The sequence below is a fragment of the Abramis brama genome, assembly GCF_963993115.1.
Source record: "Abramis brama genome assembly, chromosome: 19".
Classification (NCBI taxonomy): Eukaryota; Metazoa; Chordata; class Actinopteri; order Cypriniformes; family Leuciscidae; genus Abramis; species Abramis brama.
In genome coordinates, this window is record NC_139981.1 from 4,553,759 (window position 1) to 4,570,398 (window position 16,640).

At 36.9% G+C, this 16,640-nt stretch overlaps 2 protein-coding genes across 2 annotated transcripts; one reads left to right on the forward strand and one right to left on the reverse strand.

The window, feature by feature from the left end:
- Window positions 1–1,527: 1,527 nt before the first annotated feature.
- Window positions 1,528–5,372, reverse strand: mgst3b (microsomal glutathione S-transferase 3b). Its single transcript, XM_084093021.1, has 4 exons — window positions 4,723–5,372; window positions 4,453–4,575; window positions 3,648–3,720; window positions 1,528–2,387 (listed from the first exon to the last, which is right to left on the reverse strand). Exons 1-4 carry the CDS (start codon window positions 4,846–4,848, stop codon window positions 2,287–2,289), a joined length of 423 nt encoding a protein of 140 aa, XP_083949147.1. The 5' UTR covers window positions 4,849–5,372; the 3' UTR covers window positions 1,528–2,286.
- Window positions 5,373–5,494: 122 nt separating this feature from the next.
- rsrp1 (arginine/serine-rich protein 1) lies at window positions 5,495–10,175 on the forward strand. Its single transcript, XM_084093019.1, has 5 exons — window positions 5,495–5,633; window positions 6,742–7,305; window positions 7,685–7,851; window positions 9,633–9,716; window positions 9,803–10,175. Exons 2-5 carry the CDS (start codon window positions 6,750–6,752, stop codon window positions 9,941–9,943), a joined length of 948 nt encoding a protein of 315 aa, XP_083949145.1. The 5' UTR covers window positions 5,495–5,633; window positions 6,742–6,749; the 3' UTR covers window positions 9,944–10,175.
- The last annotated feature ends 6,465 nt before the right edge of the window (window positions 10,176–16,640 follow it).

A 16,640-nucleotide genomic window follows, 5' to 3' on the forward strand; every position in this document is an offset into this window, starting at 1 on the left:
CCGGGAGACATAGTCTCTCCAGCGTGTCCTAGGACATCCAGGGATCGGGTTGTCTAGGCCCCCGCCTTCGACTGCCGCCCGATCCACTTAGCACCGGCCCCTTACGGTCCCTCCTGCAGGTGGTGGGTCCACGGGAGGGTGGCCCCACGTCGCTCCTTCGGGCTGAGCCCGGCCGGACCCCATGGGGAGAGGCCCGACCACCAGGCGCTCGCATACGAGCCCCAACCCCGGGCCTGGCTCCAGGGTGGGGCCCCGGCTGCGCCATACCGGGCGACGTCACGGTCCTCTGTTTTTTCTTCATCATAAGGGGTTTTGAACCGCTCTTAGTCTGACCCGTCGCCTAGGACCTGTTTGCCTTGGGAGACCCTACCAGGGGCATATAGCCCCAGACAATATAGCTCCTAGGGTCATTCGGGTACTCAAACCCCTCCACCACAGTAAGGTGGCAGTTCAAGGAGGGGACATTTTGAATGGAATTATGGAAATAAATAAACTTTTCCATGATATTCTAATTTTTTGGAAAGGGTCTGTATATAAAGGAAGGGTACATTAAAATTAAGTCCACTACTGTTTTATATAGAATTGTTTTATAGTCTGTACAGTTTTCAATGCAATTACCTCAGAAGTAACTGTAATTTAATTACAGAAAAATTAAGAGTAATCGTTTACTTTACTTTTCAAGGGAAAAGTAATTAAATTACAGTAATTAATTACTTAGTAATGAGTTACACTCAACACTGCTACAGTTAGTGATCAAGGTGCTTTACAAAGCATAAACATAAAATAAAATTAAAACAAATCAAGCAAACTAAAAACATCACACAGAATTGCACCGTGAAATGTTTCCATCCAACACTTAAAACACATAAACACATCAGAAAGTGTGAAGAGAACAGAAAATGGCTCTTTTGCAATATATATAAAGATACCATTTTCAAACCTGGAAATGCTAAACTAAAATTGTAAAGACAATAAAACTTTTAGCCTTTTCAAACTACGGTAAATTCTTTATAATATCTGTGTTTATTAGTGCCGCTTGCATTACTATTGTTCATAGTGTTCTGATAAAACTCCTAACTCTAAATATTAAACTTGGCCACGTTGCTTGTGTGTGATAAATGACATGTGAAATCGTGTAGTTTGCTGAGGAGAGGGGTGCTAATGCTTTTCTTATCTATAAGACTGTCTCAAAAAATAACCACAAAAAAAGGAAAACTGATTTTGGAGTGATAAGGATATCATAGTAACCACACACAACACCATAGCATCATAGTAACACTCTAGGGTCTGTTTATAAATGATTTAACGCTCCAGTTGTCCCAAAGCCCAGCCATATGCTACTTTAAATATTACCATAGTGATCAGAATCATGTAATTAATTTCATTTTTCACAAATAAAGGACCTTTTGTAATCTCCTCTCAGTGATTTCAGAAATGACAGAGCATGTTCCACTGCTAAAATGAGTATGAAGTATGATCATCACCATACATTTTCTCACTTTAAATCAATCAAGCACTCACACATGGTTTATTTGAATCTTACACTGACATTTTATTATTCATTTCTCTGAATCTATTGATATAACATAGGGTGACCAATGACCATACATGCCAATCAAATCAGGACAGCCTCTGATATGCTCTGATAGTTATCAGTTTTACAAGTCAAGTTTAGTCACCTTTATTTATATAGCGCTTTTACAATGCAGATTGTTTCAAAGCAGCTTTACAGTGATATCAGGAAAATAATGCAACATAATTTGTTTTGGCTGAACAGCAGCTCTAGAAGAAAATAGTGCCTAAGTAAGTTCAGCATTGATTCATTTCCATTGTAAAAATCACTACTTATTCATTTAGTTATTTTGTCTATACAGTAGCTCTGGAGAAAACTGTCATCGCCCAGTTCAGTTCTCATCCAATTGTGTCAGTGCAGTCAAATCAATAATATTGTTGAATATTTGCACCTGAAATATCCTGTTCAGAGTCAGACAGTGATCAACAAGCGAAAATGACCTAAACTGGACTCAAACCCAGGTCGTCTGCACATAAACACCATCATCAAATGATTAACTGGTCACTCTAATTGAAATCTGAGAAATACAGCATAAAGCTTGAGTATGAAAGTCTAAAATGTTGATTAAATGTGATTAATATATTCTATAATTTGTAAAAAAATAAAATAAATAAATTACAGGATGGAACAATGCAATTTAAAAACAGAGTAAAAAAGTGAAAAAAAGACTACATTTAGTGGCAAGGATTGGTTTTATGTGGTATGTTGTTCCCTTAAAGGACTCCAATCAGTTTGAGAGCCACATAGATGGAGAGCAGCATGACTCCGAACAGCCCGATGTATCCGTATACACCACGCATCCTCTTAGCAGGATCTGAAACAGAGAAACAAAACTGATGAAGAGGGATAATACTCATATAATGTTCGAAAGAACCAGGGGTATTCAATTAAAGTTCCAAGAAGTCCAGACAATACTTTTTTGGAACAGTTATACATTTCCATCAGGGCAGCCGCAATACTTTGTAAAAGAAAAATTCCTAAACACTCAAAATAGTCTTCACAGATGGGAACCTTACGCCCGATTGGTACATTTTTTTTTACCAATAGTTACCAAAAAAATATTGGTATTATTTCTCCCAACTGGATATGAATATAAAAAGGTTAGATCAGATATTTTATATTTATCTATTGTTATTTATTTATTTTTTACATTTAGACACTTACGTATATGGCACATTGAAGACACAGGGGGTGCAGGTGGACCATTTTTATATTTTGCTCAGTAATAGCAAAGTAATAAACTACTAAAAACAAACAATGTACATAATCTAATAATCAAAGCTCTCATCATGAGAACAAAACAAAGTTAACTAGTAATTTCAAAGTTTTTTGTCTACCCTAGCTATCTCCAAATACATTTCCAAATTATAACATTGTTTATTATGAAATGCTCTTAATATGCTGATTAATAATGCTAAATGTATAAGGGGAAAAAAACTAAATGTCTAAAGACATTGTCACAAACCTTTGTTAGGGTTAGGGTTAGGGAGCAACGCGCATGGAGTGGAAAGGGCTTGAATGAAGCGTGTTTGGCTCTAGATAAATCTCTCCGAAAAATCATAACAAACGACCCAGAGTGTTTGTGGTGTGAACCGCTCCGTTGTTGTTTTGACGCGCTGCTCATTTTAAACTGTAAAAATGGTAAAATGGCGCCAGATGGAACCAAGCCAATCTGCTATTTCAATACCACTAACTGACCTAAACACTGAACTATATACTGGTGTAACCTCCAAAAAGTTTGCAGACACAGACTTTATTGTTTTATGTAACAGTTTTACAAAAACACTTTTCTTCTAAATAGAAATTATATTTATTTAGTCTCTAACAGTCAGTTTTATATATATATATATGTATGTATGTATGTATGTATGTATGTATGTATGTACAGCGATTCAAAATGCATGGATATACATGTCATTTAAATCTATAATTTAATGCACAAATAAAAGCTCTGCTTTTCACATCTGTACTCTGATTCAGAAACAGATGTGAATGTGCTTTTGCATTTGCGATAACTTCTGAGAAACATCTGAGAATTGCTACAGGCTTCTATATGTGCATTGCAAAGACTTACCACCCGTGTAGTAACCCCAGGCATAAGAGAATCTGCTCGTAACCCAGATGACTCCTAACACCGAGGCAACAAGCTGATATGGGAGATAAAACATGCAAGATAAACAGAAGTGAACTGGGTGAGAGGGTTTTCATGAGAGAAGGAGAGCACATGAAAAGAGACTAAATGAACATGATTTACAGTGCACTTTTAACACACTTCCTTCTGCTACATCCTTGATAAAGGTCAAGTGTTTTGATCAAAGGCATAATGATGATAGATTATAAACCCTTGTGGAGTTTAAACAAACAACATTTCAGTTACAAGCCCAATTTAGTGTGAATTTGAATTGACTACCTCCACTTTAAACTGGATTTGAATAGGAATAGCAGGAAGAGGCACTTCCTGAATTACGATTAAAATAAATGTTATGAACTCACAAACAAATCTTTCAACAAAACATGATTCATTTAGACTAATTCTGCCTATTTCTTCTCTGATATGCAAGTTTTTATTGCTTTAAACTGAGTTCAATACTGTCAACACAACCTCATCAAAACAGATTTAACAAAATGCACACCAGAATGTTTGAGATGACATAAAAATCTGAGGTATTCTGCAACATTAATGTTCTTCACAACTTCTTTAAAATGTATTTTTTTTAATGTCATGTCATGTTTCAGGAAATACCCCATGTGCTATATGATAACATTTTATAAGTAATTTAAACTGAACACATTAATGCAATATTAAAAATCAGATTTACAGTAGTTGTATGGGTTTCTTTGAATTTGCATTCTCAATGGCACACATTTCTGATACTCACAGGATACTCTAATGCAGCAATAGTCTGGAAGACCAGCCACTGTGGATACACCTCCAGTGTGTTCTGGTGCGCTCTCTGAATGCAGTTGAAAAGTGGCTCCTTATCGCTGTACATGGTGGGATACTGTACACAAAACACGAGCGCAGAAAAACACATTAAACCGAAGCATCTGTCATAAAACATGCATAAATCAGAAATCAAAGTTAACTACGCATCATTATCTTTTTGGCCAATCTAATAGTATGCATTGCATGCGAAGCCGTATCGTACCTTTATCCCATACTTCTTTCTTGCAGCACCAACCTGTAGCCCGAGATAGGTTAACATGACAAAACTATACAAATATGTAAAAATCGCATAGCCAAAGTTGGCCGGAAGCAAGTTCTCAATCGCCATTTTCCAATGCAATAGTCAGGACCTGTCTCCTCAAGCACAAGATAGTCTCCTTTTATTTGAAGTGGGGAAAAAATGCTCTATCACGCAGCTCACGTAACCGTGATATATTTGTGTTAAAGGCGAGTGCCCCTGCCTGGAGCACCAGGTAAATCTCGCGATAAAACGCGAGCTCTCGAGAGAGACAATTTAATATAACGTTGCTTATGAATTTATAAAAATAAAATAAAAACACGACAAAAAACACTATATATGAAAGTATTTCCTAATCACAGTCTTAAATTACTCAAGTCTTAATCTGTAACGTTACTCAAGTGTGATAAAATAAATACTTAAATGTGTTTTATGGATGTTTTCTTTCCACTATTCTGAAAGAAGAATAAACCAAAATCTTACTAAAGTAAAAATAAATAAAAAATAAACAAACTTTATTATGTCTATGGATTTCCCAAGTGGTGCTTCTCGAATTTTCCAAAATCCCCGATGACGTCAGTGGGTTTCGTTTGAAAAAACGGTCTCTCTGCACACGAGCCACTTCACGCTGAACCACTCGCGAGAAATCATCGACGGTTGATACAGTATCCAGATCCTTTGTTTCGAGAAATTGCCCTTTCACTAAAAAGGACACATACGAGGGAATAAACATTTGTTTATTTCACAGCTTTTTGTGTTGGAGTTAAAATTCTCTCAGTTTTGAACTCGCTCGAGGCGAATCGCGTGATATAACGTTACCTAACGTAAAGAGTTCTCCTCATAGAGTCTTACTGTTGGATCAAGTCATTTTGACGGTAAGTTACAGCTAAATGTTGCTTATAGTATATCTATTTAATTAATGATATTTATTCAAAGCACCTTAAACAAAAAAACGTTATATATCTACTGTCCCCACTGAATTAGCAATACGGTAACCTTTATAACAGTAAACATTAGATAGTGAACGGCTCATTACCGGAACAGATTGATTGATATATGGATTGTGACATTTGTATTCTGTCAAAGTGATATGAAATTTGATTTGATCACCTGAAAGAAACAAGTGAAAATTTCTTACGGAATGTTCTAGATTCGCGATTGTGTAATTTGATTGACAGGAGGGGGGCGGGGACATCACCTGACCTACTTTCAGTTCCAGAACATTCTCATTCGACGTTGCTCATTTCTGATTTCTTTGTTATCGTCGTCAACTTTTATTTTAGAAAATAAATGTCCTATATTATGATTTGAATATACGTTTAACGAATATATATCACCATACGCCCCAGTTGATTAGTCACTTTAAGACAATTATTTTGTATTATATGTTTTCTGAAGTAAGCATAAGGCATATGCAGTAATTTGCATAAATTTCCAAAACAGAAATCTGAACATTAGATAAAGCCAGGTTCGCAATTCTTGTTTCATTTTGTTGAGTTGAATGGTTTTAGAGAGGCGATTTTGGAGATTTTATTTTTCTTATTCCATATATCAGAAATTGCTGTCAACAGTCTTAAAAATAAAATCACCTTCTCTTTTTAGGAATAAATGCTATATAAACCAGGCAAATGATATTTGAACAAGCCACTCTGTAAAAACCTTCAGGAAAAAAAAAAAAAAAAAAAAAAAATATATGTGTATATATATATATGAATTAACCCTGATTAGTTTGGTGCAGCCTTTAAAGACTTTTCTTTTATTTATTTACATGCATCAAGGTTCTCGCATCATAAAAACATGAAAAAGCAGGGAATTTCAAAATTGTGATTTCCAGGTTGGGAAAAAAATCATGGTTCCAGGTCAACCAAATTCACATGTAGATTTATGCAAAATTGAGCATTAATGGATGCATTCATCACTGAATGTGAACTGATTGATTTAACTGTTAGTTCATGAGTAACGTGTAATGCTTTGTGTTCATAGGTTTGATCATGAAGCAGGAAGCCAGCCCTAGGCGTGAGCGTGTGAAGTCCATCTTTGATCAGGAAGCTCCATCGGGTCGCAGCTCCTCTCGCTCCAGCATCAGCAGTGACAGCGACAGCTCGTATTCCAGCAGCAGAGGAAGCCGTTCCTCTCGCAGGTCACGGAGCTCATCCTCCGACAGTGACTCTTCCTCACGCTCACGTTCCCGATCCCGTTCCCGCTCTCATCCACGCTGCTCGGGCCGCTCACGCTGCCGCCACAGACACCATTCTCCTCCTCGCCGCTACCGTGCTCGCTCTCGCTCATACAGCCCTACTCCCCAGGGTTCCTCCCGCAGACGCTACCGTCGCCACAGTCCTTCTCCATCTCCCTACAGCTACTCCAGACGCTCCAGGCGTTCCCGTTCCCGATCCCACTCTCGCAGCCGTTCACCAGTCTACTGGAGGGGAAGTAGGTTTGTGGGGCGATACCGATGCCGTTTCTCCCGCTCACCCTACAACCCCAGAGCAAACAGAAGCCGGTCTCGCAGCCCTGAACGCTCTGCCATTCGCCTGAGCCTTGAGGGTAAGATCAGTTTCACATCTTTTTAAAATTATGCTACATGGAAGACAAAAGCAGGATTAGAATATTTTTAGCGAGCTCTTTTCCATACATAACTGTTCATGGTCTCCACAGCTGTTAATAACCTAAATATCAGTACTGTTCCATCATTTAGTTTTAGAATGGATGACCTTTTGAAAGAATAATGGTAGTATAAATAAAAATATATATCTTTTTTTTTATTTTTTATTCTGTATACTTTATAATAACTATTACTATTATACAAATTATATACATTTATAATCTGTTGTTTTTTTTATTATATATGTAATATAATCTCCTATCTATCTATCTATCTATCTATCTATATATATATTAATTGGCATCCTAAAATCTCCCACAGAGAAGAAGTATCTGTTGGATGTCGCCAAAGCAAATGCTGCCAGGATTCTTGGAGTGCAGAACTTAGAGCTGCCAGCTAGTCTGAAGGAGGAGGAGAAGAGGAGATCTTCATCAGATAAAGAGGAAAGGTTGAGGGCTGACCTGGCACCTCAGAAGACACTAGCACAGGTGAGCCTCACACACACACGACTGTGTTACTAACACACACACAGTGTTTGTTAGAATTCTGTAATGTTGCATGAACGTCCCGAACGGAATTCCAGCTAATTTCTCCAGTAAGATTCTCATCTGTACTTTGTTAAATCTGATCTTGGGACGTTGACTAACCCATTGAAACGCGTCTGTTTAAACTGTGATTGCGCGCTGTACTTGCCCAACCTGGGTCACCATGTAATCTGTCTCCTCAGACATGAATGATTTTGCCTGATGGATTTAATGGAATGATGAACAGCTCATGTCCGGATTAGGTAACGGTACACGTTAAAGAGTATGTACTACTGTGCGTGTGAGTGTGTATGTGTGTGAATGAATGAGCTCATGGCTATTATTCCTCTCACTGTATTGAGGAGCTGCATTTAGCTTCAATTGCATTGTTTTTTTATATCGTTTCTGTTCCTGTAGAGCTGAAACTCCTCCACCCTTTGGACAAAGAGGGAGGTCACATGACTTGAATGACACCAGCTTTAAGTCTTATATGCACAACTGCGAAGGTTAAGTAACCGTGTATGATGTCAGCGGTAGCCTTGTGTTGAACAAAAACAGACCAATTGCATTAATTGACCTCACATAGAGCTGAGCCACTTTCAGCCACCATACAACACGTGTACAAAAAGTTTGTGGTCAGTAGAAGTTTTTTTTCTTCTTCGAAATTAGCAAGGATGCATTAAATTGATCAGTAGTGACAGTAAAGACATTTATAATGTTACAAAAGATTTCTGATTCAAGTAATTGCTGTTCTTTTGAATTTTCTATTCATCAAAGAATCTTGAAAAAATGCATCACAGTTTCCACAAAAATATTAAGCAGCACAACGTTGATGATAACCAGAAATGTTTCTTGAGCACCTAATCATCACAGGAATAAGTTATATTTTAAAGTATATTAGAATAGAAAGCAATTATTTTAAATTTGTAGTAATATTTCACTTTTTTTTTAAATCAAAATAAACGCAGCTTTATTTTCAAAAACATTAAAAAAAATCGTACCGACCCCAAACTTTTGTCCAGAAGTGTATTTTACCGCTATTAGAACTACAGGAAATGACTTATCTGTTGATGGTTGAACTGGGTTGTCATTTTCCAGAATCTTCCTCTGTTCACTGTGCGTGAAGACCAGACAGCTCATTCTACGATGATGGATGGGGGTTTGGAAATATATACTCTCATCATTTAATCATTTTTTGGCTTTGTTCATAAGCAGCAAAAATCCAAATTATTATTATTTCTTTGACCGATTCAGAGCCGTTTAGTGGCTTGTATAATGCAAAAAGTGTAGTAATAAATAAATTTTTTACAAAGGCATCAATGTGTAAAATTTTACTTTGTTTTTGTTTGCTTTTTGGTTTAATTCAGTTTTTTTTAGTTTTTTTAATCACATGAAGTGTGAATAAATTTGCATTACTTGCAAAATGACTATGCAGATTTATGAAACATTCATTGGACATGGGTGCAGTGTGAACAAAGCCTTGTGTATAGATTTTCATTTTTGCTTGTAAAAATACTATTGAAAATGTAAACGGGTGTTACGCCATGATGAATGGTGTTTTTGATGTCAGACTGATTAGAAGGGCAGCACTGGCATTACAGTCTCTTCAGTTTGCTGCTTTTGCATGACTTGAGCCCAGGGTGAGGGCGTCTCATTTAGAACTGAAAATCATGTGACACTGAAGTGAGGTTTATATCAAGACAACAGTGTGGTCAATATCCTTTTCCCTTTTTCTTTGCCTGTAGGTAAACGGTGTTGCCAATAATGATGGTGAGGCAGAGACTTCTCAGACATCACCCAAGATGAAGCCAATTACCTTCAGCCTCAATGTAAGTTCATGAAACCTCAGACAAAAATGATGATTGTTAGAACATACTGAAATATTGAAGTTGATCATACCTCTTTATATTCACAGAATGCCGTTGCCAAACCTTCTAACAGCCCGACGCTTCATGACAGTAAGGTAACATCAAGAGCCGACAGTGTGGCGGACAGGAAGCCATATGGACAGTGGGTCCCCTTCGGCAAATACTCTTCTAAAAATAATAAACACTGAGATTCAACAGTGGTGTAAAAAGACTGTAAATATTGTAAATAGTTTGTGTAGTGAACACTTGGGGTCGGGGTGGGTAAGTTGGGACGTGGGAGCATCTGAATTCATCATAAATGTTTTCTTTCAGATATAAAGTTGGTTTTATTGGAAGAAGGCAAGATGTCAAACAGGTGGGAAATATTGTACATATTGGTGTTTTTGTGCTGTACTGTGGATGTTTCTGAATAAAGAATGCAAAAAAATTCCTGGTGTGCACTTTTGTTTTTTCTCTCCAGAAATTGTAATAAATTTTACCTTAGGTTATGAATGACTTTCCAATTTAGTTGAAAGTTACAGTTCAAAAACAATACACTCATGACATGTAAAGTAGAGATGCATTTTGACAAACCACTAGATTAATATCACCTGGTACAGTATTTACAGAATTGCTCACTTGCTTTTAGCACAAAGTTTAGATCTAAAATGCAGGGTAAGTGACTTGGACAAAACGTAGAACATGCCTGGAGTAATTTTACACCAAAATTTAAACATGTATTATACATGATTTATTTATAAGAACATGAAGGCTATTGTAAGGCTTGATATTAATTTCAAGCACATTTCGAATGATTTTCTAAATTGTCAAAAAATCATATATATATATTCTGATGTGAAATGTGACCTGTACATATTTTCGTAGGATTAACTCCCAGTTAAACATTCTTAGTATCTTAATGTTTGCAATATGAAGAGGGTATTTTTCTGGAAGAGAATGAGATCTTATCCATGAAAACAACCTGATCATGTTCTGAACTCTGGGTGGCGCTGTTGCACTTGCACATTAGTTGTTGATGAGGCCTGCAGACATCAAAACATCCAAGTTTTCCCAAAAAATATTTTACAGTAGTTATTACAAATCAGAATAACATTACATAACTGCTCATGAAATAAGAGTAAAACAATGTTAGACTGCCCCCCCCCACCCCACACACACACACACAAAAAAAATCAGTATCCAACGATAGCTAAATTTGCATGACAGAAAACTAAATGACTGAGTCAAAGCAAGTTGTTTGAACATCCCAAACACCAACAGCAACTTTCGGCACAATTAAAACAATCACCGCTTGGCGACACTAATAGCACAGAAAACGGCGGCCTGTTGTTTTTATCCTTAAACTGTCAAATCAAGTCGTTCAATCAAACTGTCATTTGCTGGCACAGAAAGAGTATTTGATGTGTGCCGACATGTTGTAGACCGAGGAATACTCCTCCGCAACACAGTTAATGAGCTGGAATGTTCTCTCGCTCATTCCCACCCACACTCTTCCCTCAGGTGATTTGGTGGTTTAAATTAATGATTTTAGTCTGATAAATTGCGGTGTAAAGACTTCTGTACATGATCCAGTAGCTGTATTCAGCACACCGTGTCTAGAGAAGCTTGGTTTGGCACGAGCACAAGTCAAGGTCTCTGTTCCTCCCCTTGCCGTCTCTGTAGGCCTGTGTGTTTTAGCCTGTTTTCTGAGAGCTCGTGCCAAAACGCCTATTGTTGTGCTGCTCTTTTCAACATGTTCACTCTTGACTCCACATGGCATCAACTCTGCAGAAGAGCTGATGATTTTTGTGCGATTGTTCTAGCTGGAACGAAGGAGGGAGGATTGTAAATACCACACACCTTTTATCGTATGCCTAAACTGATGGTGATTAAAAGGTTTAGTTATTACCTCTCAAGTCTCTTCTGTTCCCTAGATGTGAGCATATGCAGGTTTGCATGAGCACGTCTGTTTACTCTCCGCCCTAATGCAGAGAATATAAAACATTTCATAAAACTCTCTGGCCATGGCGGTGATTATGTGACATTTGTTTGTGCACGAATAAATTGAAGTCAGTGTTGTGCAACTCACCACAGAATCTGATGAAGCATGTTTTGGAGCACAGGAAGAGACATTATCGTTCTGAAGAATCTGTGTCTTTTGTTTTTGCTGTGTGCTGATAAGATCGGAATGAAACATCTCTCAGACATTCACTGACACACGGCGTTCCACAGGTGTCTAGCTAATATATATGCAAATTCAAGAACAAAACAGACTAGTTGGGAATACTTGAAATCGTTGCAAGCAGATTTATCTGTGAATTTACATTTGAAGTCAACATGGAGCAAAATCAACACTTTTTACTTTAGTTAAAGCACTTTAATGCTCTTTATTGTGCATGATTCATCAGTGCACATTGTTCTAATCTAAAGTTATTTCCAAATGCTGAAATGACTTTTCTTCTCAGCAGTCGCCAATCCCTCTTGATTTCAATCCCTTCCAACAACCTGAATGCATTCTTTTGTAACGGCCACTTTTCCCAATCCAATCAATTCCTGATGGATACAATCAAGTCCTGAACTTTTTTAATGCCCTGTTTCACTTGTAAACACATTGCACCATAAAAGTAAAGTGGTCTGAAATGTGAACTCATTTCAGACTTAATACATTACAGTATTAAATTAAACATAATTTTGGGTTGCACAATATATCAGTATCACATTGTTTATTGAGCAATATGTTTATTATCATTATATATTGTACTATTTATTTAATTGTAAATGCTCATTTCCTCTATTTTTATATTTAGATTATCTTTGCCATCATCTAATGCCGTTTGGGGTCGTCGGTAAGATTCTTTAATGGTTTTGAAAGAAGTCTCATTTGCTCACCAAGGCTGCATTTAAAAAAAAAAAAAAAAAATGCAGTAAAAACAGTAATATTGTGAAATATTACAATTTAAAATAACTACTTTCTATTTAAATATATTTACAAAATGATGTAACTAATAATTTAACACTGTTAAATGTAATTGCTTTGTATTGAACATAAAATGAGCTCTTATCGGAATTACCCATAATTTTAATAACGGTCATGCTAGTTTCTTTGTGCTAAATTCTTCATTATTATTATTATTTTATATATATAAACACTTCTTGTTATACTGGTTTAAACTCTCTTCACATCCTGATAGCAATCAATAATATAAGTGGTCTAAATATTTTTTTTAAATTACATCTTCTGTGGAAGTCTCAGGATTAAAAAAAAAAAAATGTTTGTCCAATCATTGCATTTGGTACGAATACAATGATACAATGGCCTACTTGCCTGTCAACATATGCATTTGCACAACATATGCACAAAAAGCTATCTTTCACAGTTCCTCCTGAACCAAAACAACCAGCATATGCTGTGTTCACACCATGTCCTAACCGTAATTAAGAGATGGCAACCCGTGATGTTCTGCCCCGGAGCTCTTCACGTCCTCAGACTCAGATTTATGCGTTTCGCTCAACGCTATCAATGCCCATATGAATCTGCAGCAGTCAGGTGTTACAAGTAGCTCTGTAAGTTGTTATTATTGTAATGTTTGAGACATGAGGTAGTTTAACGCCATCTCTCTCTCGTGATGCTTTGCGCGTTCATGTGTTTTAAAGGAGGTGTGGCTTTAGAGACGCTCTGAAGGGAAGGTGGGATCTCATGCTTTCAACACTAGCTCTGTATTGCTAGCCTCTCCGAAATTACCTACCCTACCTTTAAGACATTTTAAATCAGCGATATGGTGTATTTCAGAGTGAAACATGATCAATGAGATGGGGTAAGGTGGGACTTGATGTCCTTCAGGAATTGATTAGATCATGTAAAGCAGTGTCTATCGATACATGATGATCAACCAAACAGATAAAGGTGTGAATAGCACCACAGTGTTTATGAAAATCACTTATTTATAGATGTCCCTGTATATTAAGCTGTTATAGGAAAAGTATTTTAGCATGAAAACAATTAAACACTTTAAAATTAAAGGCAATTTTCAGAGCGGCTAGCAATAGCAAGCTAGCTTTGAGAGCATGAGATCCCACCCTTCAGAGCGTCTCCAAAGCCACGCCTCCTTCAAAACACATGAAAAGTGTCACAAGAGGCGCCGTTAAACTATCTCATGTCTCATAGCAGATAACATTACAAGAATACTGAACGTAAATAACTTAAAGAGCTCTGACCTGTACCACCTGACTGCTGCAGATTCATTTCGGCGTTGATAGTGTTGCCAAACTGCAGAGTATAACGTCACAGGTTTCCATCTCTTACAAATTACAGTAGTTCTGGCTGTTTTGGTTCAGGAGGAACTGTAAAAGGCGGCTGCTGTTGGTTTGCGGCTCTCTGTGACTGACGTCTGTCTAAAGGCCCGTTCACACCAAGGACTATAACTATAAAGATAACGATAAAGATATAGTTCTAAAAATTGTTCTCCATATTAAAGAATAGCAGAGTTCACACCACAACTATAACGATAAAGATATGAGGAACAATATTGTTGGGATCACTTTCAAAACGATTTTATTCCAGCTGTCGAACGATAAAACCAATCAGAATCCACTCGAATTGAATGGCCTCGCGCTTTTAAAATGGCAGACGACATTGTGAAGAAGTTAATCGCCGAGGTCCAGAACAATCCACCACTGTTTGACAAGTTAAGCCCCTTTTCAAGAAAATGGATATGGAAAACAATTGTTCATACCCTCTGAATAAATGAATATGGTTCGCGGCACCTGTGAACATATGGAAATCTAAAAATAATGTAATCTGAGCATGTAAATCCAATATATTAGGCTGTTGTTTTGACTAATTGGAAACACTGATATTTTTTAAGTAATGACGTTACTCAAGTTATCAGTCTGATATGGTCAAACATTGCAATTTTTTATAACTGATATTTTGGCCAAATTTACCACACTGTAAAAAATTGCTGTAGTTTTTACAGTAAATATTTACAATAGACTACTGTATTTTTAAATTTACAGTATTACTGTATTTTGCCATGTGGGAGCATGCATAATTGTGGTGAATTCTAGAGGTCCAATAAGATAGTGTGTGTTTTTTTTTAAGTTACCACTGTTATTGCATGTTACTATGACTTCTGGAAACATGATTAGGCTATGCAGTAAATGCTACTGGTTATCATGCTTACCATTGTAATTTATTTTAAGAAAAAGTTTTTTTTAAGAAAGTTTTGGCGCTTCACAAGTCAATAATAGTCAACTGTAATAAATACAGCATTTTTAGCGAATTATTTACACCATTTAAACTCTGACATTTGATTATATAACGTACACATCTAGTACTTTAAAACTGTTGTCTTTTAAAAACTCTCATGATTAAACAACGACATCGGCGTAGCGCAGTGCGTGTGATGTCATTTCGTCAATCGTCATCTTCAGTGGACATTTTGGGACTTTCCGCGCGCTCGGCGCTGCTGCATCATCATCACCACTCAATTTTCGCGCTCACCTCATGCGCGCTACGATTACCGGAGGAAGACCTCGAATGAGAGTGAGACGACGAGGTGTGTAAACGTGAAATCCTGTTACATCCACAATATCTTAACTATTATTTTTATTTTGTGACGTTGCAAAATGGATCATCTAGATTATTTGTCCAATTTTATGACTTTGCTTAATGAGTGCAGTCACAGATGAACGATTAGCTGGCTATATTTTCTTCACCGTGAAAGTGTGGCCGGGCTGCCATTTTACTACTACATTTTTGATAACTGTATAGTATAAATGTACCATAATAATATAGACATGTAAGTTTTTAAATATTGCATTTAAATTGTGTAGGTTTTATGCAAATAAGTGTTTAACTTGACTGCCAAGCCATTAACGTTAGCTAATTACGTTTTTGTTCGATTTAAAATGGTGTAATGAAGTATTTTTTGTTTTAGTTTTATGTTAATATTACTTGTAAGTGGTGCTTGGTATTCATATTTGTAATTTAGTTGTTAAATAGAAAGTACATTGGTATTTGCTGTGCACATGCTTTATTGCTGTGCATTTATTAGCTTGTGAAGTTTTGATTTGTTTGCAGTTGAACATGTTTATCTGTCACTTTTGTAATAATGAGAGCAGTACAATCCTGAGTTTTGTGCAGCATATGAAATTGCATAGAAATGTGCCTAAATCAGGGTTTAGATGTGGTGTACCTGATTGCCCACATATTTTCACTAAGTTTTCTTCATTGAAGTCTCACATATACAGAAATCACAGGGAACATCACCGGTCTGCTGCTAAAGAGCATCAGGCTCAGATGTGTGATAAAACAATTAAATGCCATGTAGACTTTTGTGAAGTTCAATGTGGGACCCTAACACAGCTTTTGTCTCATTTAAAGAGCCATATTCAGTCCGGTCTGGAGATCCGGTGCCCATTTGGTTGCAACAGGACATTTAAGGTGAGATCTACATTTGCATCACATGTATCACGGACACATAAAATGTGCTCTGTAAACCATCTGATAGAGCCTGCTATGACCATGGAAACTCCAGATTCAGATGTCGTGTCTGAGAGCGAGAGATCAGAAGTTGTAGAGCAAAATTTTCCTGAAGTTGTGGATGAATCTCTTTTTCTAAGAAATTTAACCCTCTTCTATCTGAAACTGCAAGCTAAATTGCTTTTGCCTGAGTCTACCATTCAAGGCATTGTTGAAGAATTTCAAAACATCCATGACATTGGGCAGTCATATTTTCTTAGCAAACTGAGGGAAAAGCTTGCTTTGCTTGAATTACCAGAGGAAAGGATTAATGATGTGATTGATCAGTTGTCTAGGGAGGATTTGCTGACAGCTTGTAATAGTGGAGTTCTAAGTACAGCACAGAGGAGAAAGACTACTTTCAAGCAAGATTTCAACTATGT

Excerpts from the sequence above, each read along its gene's own strand:
- mgst3b (XM_084093021.1), bottom strand. The coding sequence starts at position 4,848 with ATGGCGATTGAGAACTTGCTTCCGGCCAACTTTGGCTATGCGATTTTT. Across the intron at positions 4,576-4,722 it reads GAAAGAAGTATGGGATAAAG|TATCCCACCATGTACAGCGA; the intron begins GTACGATACGGC and ends TTTTGTGTACAG. Across the intron at positions 3,721-4,452 it reads TTGCTGCATTAGAGTATCCT|CTTGTTGCCTCGGTGTTAGG; the intron begins GTGAGTATCAGA and ends CTCCCATATCAG.
- rsrp1 (XM_084093019.1), top strand. The coding sequence starts at position 6,750 with ATGAAGCAGGAAGCCAGCCCTAGGCGTGAGCGTGTGAAGTCCATCTTT. Across the intron at positions 7,306-7,684 it reads CATTCGCCTGAGCCTTGAGG|AGAAGAAGTATCTGTTGGAT; the intron begins GTAAGATCAGTT and ends AATCTCCCACAG. Across the intron at positions 9,717-9,802 it reads CAATTACCTTCAGCCTCAAT|AATGCCGTTGCCAAACCTTC; the intron begins GTAAGTTCATGA and ends TTATATTCACAG.